The sequence below is a fragment of the Terrapene carolina genome, unplaced genomic scaffold (genome assembly GCF_002925995.2).
Source record: "Terrapene carolina triunguis isolate 2854851 unplaced genomic scaffold, T_m_triunguis-2.0 Scaffold33392, whole genome shotgun sequence".
In the NCBI taxonomy this organism is placed as follows: domain Eukaryota; kingdom Metazoa; phylum Chordata; order Testudines; family Emydidae; genus Terrapene; species Terrapene triunguis.
Window position 1 is genome coordinate 1,034,954 of NW_020697743.1, and position 5,607 is coordinate 1,040,560.

The following is a 5,607-nucleotide window of genomic DNA, read 5'->3' on the forward strand; positions in this document are numbered from 1 at the left end:
AAACTCCAGGGAGTGACTGCCCCCTCCTCTGCTCAGCAGCCCCTTCTCATATGGGCCAGCCCGGCCCTGTTTGGCTCCTCCAGTAAACCTTCCCCTAATTGGCTGGATCTGAAAGCTTTTTCCCTATTGGCTGCCTCCTGTGCAGCCTCGCCAGGGTGGCTTAAACCCCTTACATACCAGTGAGGGGCAGCTGCCCCATCACATATGTGCTTAAGTGCTTTGCTGGATCAGGGTCTATAGCAGCAAATATTGTATTCTGTACCGTCTTTGGGCCATATGGATTGTACTCCCAAGTTCATGCAGATAAAATGTATCATTAGTATAGCATATTTGATCTTCTGGGTGAGAAGAGAGGATGTTGTTTGCATTGCCCTTCTGTAGTGTCTATGTTACCCTGGGCAGCATTTTGACACATTAGCAGTCTTTTCAGGTATATAGCTCTTCATTCTAACAAGGAGAAAGAGGGCACCGCATCTCCAGTATTGCATTTCCTCCAAATAACATTCCAGGGGGAAATACAGGCTGCATTTTTACAATAAATCACCAGTCAGTTATGGCCCAAACCTGTGCTTGATATGACCATGAACCCTGGGTGTTAAATTAGGCCTCATCTATCTTCAGCCTGCAGGAAATAAATGGCAAATTATTTCTGGAAGATGGGGGGAGAGAGAGAGACTCTAGATTAAAGCTGAATTGGAACCATAAAAGAACCTGTTAAAATAAAAATGCAGATTCCCTTCTCCTCTAAGACTTTGGTGCGCAGGGAGTTAATGAGACAAGAATATATTCCTTCAAGGCTCTGATCTCTGCAGTTAACCTGAGTCACATCTTAATTTTACTTTAAAAGCTAAATAAAGGTTGAGGACCAGCTCCTCAGCTAATGCACATTGGCCTGGCTCCATTGAAGTCCATGGAGCGACACCAGTTTACACCTGCTGGGCACCCACCTCGTATTCAGTAGAACATATGCTGCATCTCACACCAGAGAAGCTTGTAGAAACCATCTCTGTGGCTGACCTAAGACCTGGTCTACACACTGTGATACAGCAGGGCCAGGGAGCAGCAGGAGAGTGTTAGATGGGAGGTATATAAACCCTAGGATGATCAAGACCTTATTCCCTGTGGACCAGGGAAAGGTTACTACAGGGTAATTAGAGAACCTGGAGCCAATTAAGGCCCCGCCCAAGACCTAATAAAAAAAACCCTGCTTCAGTCAGACAGAGAGAGGGAAGGAGAGCTGACTAGAGTTTGGAGGAGTATTGCTGTTAACCAGAGGACCAGGGGAAGGGAAACCCTGGCCAAGCAGAGGAGAGGGACTCCCCTGGCACAGAGGACTGAGGGAAACCCTACCCAAGGAGAGAGAGGGTAAGCAGCCCGCAAAGCTGAAGGGGCTGAGACCCAGGGTAGGAGAACGGACCTGGGTCCCTTCCCCGCTTCCCTCTCTCTGTCCCATTGAGGCACTAGCAGAGCCCATAACGCCCAGGAATAGGGGCAAGGGGCGGCACCCTGACCCACCACACCAAGAAAAAGCACAGGACCCACCACAGTAGCATTGGCCATTTGCCACAACACAAAGTGATTTGTATTGGTTTCGTTAAACCAATTTGCATCTCTGTGTGTGGATCCTCTTATATAAGTTTAAACCTGGATTCTATCCGTTTAGTTTATGTCGGTAAATTTACAGGCGCACACTAAACAGATACACCCAGTTTTAAACCGGTATAAGTGTCATGGGAACATATGACATAGGGCTGGAACGGAGCTCCTGAGTCATCAAGGCCAGTCCCCTGCTGTGACAGGAAACTCCATCATATAATCCCATTCACAAACATATCACACTCCATCCAGGTGTGTCTCTATGTGTGCATCAATACACAACATTGGACCAGTTTCACTACACCAAATGAAGTGAAACTTCCTGTCAGCAGCAGTTGTTGGGCAGAAGCTTCTATCCCTTGAGCACCAGCTATAGAAAGATTTGAATAGATCAGAGAGCTCCTGAATATAAGGAAAAAGAGGGAATGATTTTATTCTGTTATTGGACACACAGACCTATTCGTTCCTCTCTGGTCTCACGGTGGCCATCTTGATTCATTGCCACAAATGGTTACAGCTGTCACTTTTTTCCTAGAAACAAAGGGCAGATGTAAATCAGCAGAGTGCCACTGAAAGCCATGGAGCTACACCAGTTTACAACAGCTGAGAGTCTAACCCAATTTCCCCTCTTTCCAATTAACCTGCTGTGTTTAATCAAGGGGAATATGCAGAACTGAGTCATGCTTTGGATGACAATTTTGGATGTAGACTGATTTTGATAATTTCAGACTCAGATAACTATTCACCAATTAAAAATAAAAGGCGCTTATCAGCAGTAGGCCTACAACTTGTATTAGTGGGTTTGTGCGAGACGTACCGCTTGGGTGTGTCTTAAATTTGGATACAACTGAAATTCAAGCAGGTGAAGTTCAGGGGAAGGGAAAACAGGCAAAACCAAACAATGTAAAATGTCATGCTGTGCACTGTGCCTTTGATCAGGCATTTTGAGCCAGATCCTCAGCTGGGGTGAATTAGCCTGGCTTCCCTGAGTGCAGGGGAAGGACACTGATTTACACCGACAGAGGATTTGGCCCTTTGTCTTTCTTGTTTGAATGTCAGTAGGACTTTTGTTTTAAGGGACGGCTGCCTACCTGGAAGCTTACCTCCATTTATAAAAATCACCTTCAACTGCTAACCTTCCCCAGAAAGCTACCAAGGGACTCTGAGTAAATTCTCTAGAGGGGCCATTAACACTGAGCCAAAGCGTCCTTTGTGTCGGCTCTTGTTTCCACACAGGAGACAGGAAATGCTCTGTGTTTTGATTTCTGAAGCTGTTGCCGGATCATTCTGTCAAGGGGCTGGCTCCTCATGCCCCCATAGAACTGGCAAGGAGATTGTGTGCAGGGGGGGGAAGGTGTGTCCTGGAAAAAGACCTTATAAGGATCATATGCCACGTAAGGAACAGCTGCCATTTTAAACCGCTATTTTACGCATTTAAAAGCCAGCTCAGTGCTATAAGACAGGAATTACAGTGTGGAATGGTTTCTCCAGGGGTCAGCACCCAGATGCTTCCACTGAACAAAGTGGAGATTCCTGATCATTTTTGAAACCCAGGCCCGATATGTTTTAACATTAGGGGTCCACCTAAGTCCTCTGGTTCCAATTCTGTAAAGTGAGTGAGTAAAGGTGGCAAAATCTGCCCCTCTGTTTTTCCCAGAGGTATGCAGGCTCAAGCTTCAGAGTGCCTCAGCTCTGCTCATTTTAGTTCTTTTTCCCTGCTCATTCCCTCAAGTCCCAGACACGGGGCAAATGTTGCCTGGAACAACAAGCACTGTAGTTTTTATAAACCACTTGCAACTGCATTGTGTTTCTTTCATCTCCTGCTCCCTAACTCCCATTGCTGGACTCACCAAAGAACTGAAAATACTTCCCCTGCTCTTCCAATAGCCCTACACTTCTGGTTTCATCAAATTCCTCTCCTCCCTCGATTTTCCCCATAAGCACAAAAGCATTCTAGACTAACATACCATGTGGCTAATAACACTGGGAATGTCTGTCTGTCAGGTGCATTGATTATGGGAGCATTGACAGAGGCTGCTGCATTTTTCAGTGATGGCCTAAATGCAAAGCAGTATGCATGCCCTACTGCCAGGATTATCCCTGCATGCAGCTACATGCACATGTCCAATCCACAGCTTGCATGCATGCATGCAACATCCACTGCGCAGGTGCAAGGCAAGCACATGCAAAAATACATATTGACTATTGCATGCATTAGAAAATGAATTCCTTTATTCCCAAGGGTATCGCACGTGACATCACAAACATGTGGGACATGGATAATATGGTAATGATTTGTTCCTCAAAGGTGGCCTTTCTTAATGTTTTCTCTTATGTTTATTCCTTCTCCACCTTTATGGGGCCTTTTTGTATGTGTCCTTATTCAGGTATGTATCCGCTATGACCACACCGGCTCGCATGTCACCTGTTGATTTCCACACTCCAAGTTCTCCAAAGTCCCCCCCTTCAGAAATGTCTCCACCGGTATCCAGTTTAACTGTATCTGTCCCTTCTGTGGCGGTCAGTCCCTTTATGGAAGAGGAGAGGCCTCTGCTTCTGGTGACGCCACCTCGGTTACGGGAGAAGTATGACCATCACATTCAGCAGTTCAATTCCTTCCACCACAACCCCGCCCATGAGAGCAACAGTCCGCCACCTAGTCCTCTGAGGATAGTAGAGGACGAGGAATATGAGACCACACAGGAGTATGAGCCAGCACAGGAGCCTCCAAAGAAACTAGTCAACAGCCGGAGGGCAAAAAGAACAAAGCCCAACGGCCACATTTCCAACAGATTAGAAGTGGACACCGACACAAGCTCTGAGAGCAGTAGCTCTGAGAGTGAAACAGAAGACGAAAGAATAGGTGAGGATACACCTTTCCTGAGCATACAGAACCCCATGGCAACCAGCCTAGAGCCAGCCATTGCATACCGACTGGCTGACAGCAGGACTAACCCAACTAGCCGGTTCTCCACACAGGAAGAATTACAAGCAAGGTTGTCCAGTGTAATAGCTAATCAAGACCCTATTGCTGTATAAAACATAAACAAAACGCATAGATTCACATGTAAAACTTTATTTTATATAATGAAGTATTCCACCTTTAAATTAAACAATTTATTTTATTTTAGCAAATTCCACTAATAGAAAACAGGATGGGGAAAAAAACTTTTATAAATTAAATATATGTATGTACAAATGTGTTATGTGCCATATGTAGCAATTTTTTACAGTATTTCAAAAATGAGAAAGATATCAATGGTGCCTTTATGTTATGTTATGTTGAGAGCAAGTTTTGTACTGTTACAGTAATTGCTGTTCTACGGTATTTTGCAGAATCTTCCGACCTTCAGTTCTCCTGGCTTTTTTGTGCATTGCGTCATGGTAACTGGACATATGATTTGCAAGAATTGCAAAAGTCCCTATGTTTGCTTGTAGTAGACTGCCCCCCCAATCAAAATACCCTGTAATGACATACCCACCAACAAAACAAGACTGTTTTCTTCTATAAGAGGTTTTATTTGCTTTCCGTATCTGAAATGAGTTGTGTCTGCTCTCTGCCAGCCAAAAGGTTTGCTTCATTGGGCACTGGAATAATAGTACATCAAAAGCATGCTACTATTAATGACAGCAGGATAACAAAAATTGCATTAAATAATGTTACATATTAGAAAGAGAGTAATACTGTGATTTTAAACTGAATATATTATTAATCAGAAATCAGCTTGTACTCACTAGGAACTGTCATTACATTTTTTTCCAGATATTAATTGTCCTAGTTATCCCTTAGAAAATGGCCTCAGAGTAGCAGAGGCTGTGAACCCAGTAGTTTACAAAAGAACAAGGTTTCTATTAGCTTAAGTTACTGGGAAAAATACACCAGGTATCTGTAACCAGACAAGGAAAAGAACTAGCTGGGAAAAAAAGCCACTAATAAAAGTGCAGCCATTTTTACCAGTATTTTTAATGTTGATTTTTAATAGACAGTTATTCTTTGTTTTCAAAGGGACA

General features: G+C 44.1%; 1 protein-coding gene across 2 annotated transcripts in view; it reads left to right on the top strand.

Moving 5' to 3' along the window:
• Window positions 1-5,353, top strand: part of LOC112114288 (pro-neuregulin-1, membrane-bound isoform) — a 128,293-nt gene extending 122,940 nt beyond the window's left edge. For both annotated transcript variants that reach the window (XM_024210935.2, XM_024210936.2), the window contains one exon: window positions 3,984-5,353. In XM_024210935.2, coding sequence (XP_024066703.1) covers window positions 3,984-4,635 — 652 coding nt within the window. In that variant the 3' untranslated portion in view covers window positions 4,636-5,353. The remainder of the gene's footprint in view (window positions 1-3,983) is intronic.
• The last annotated feature ends 254 nt before the right edge of the window (window positions 5,354-5,607 follow it).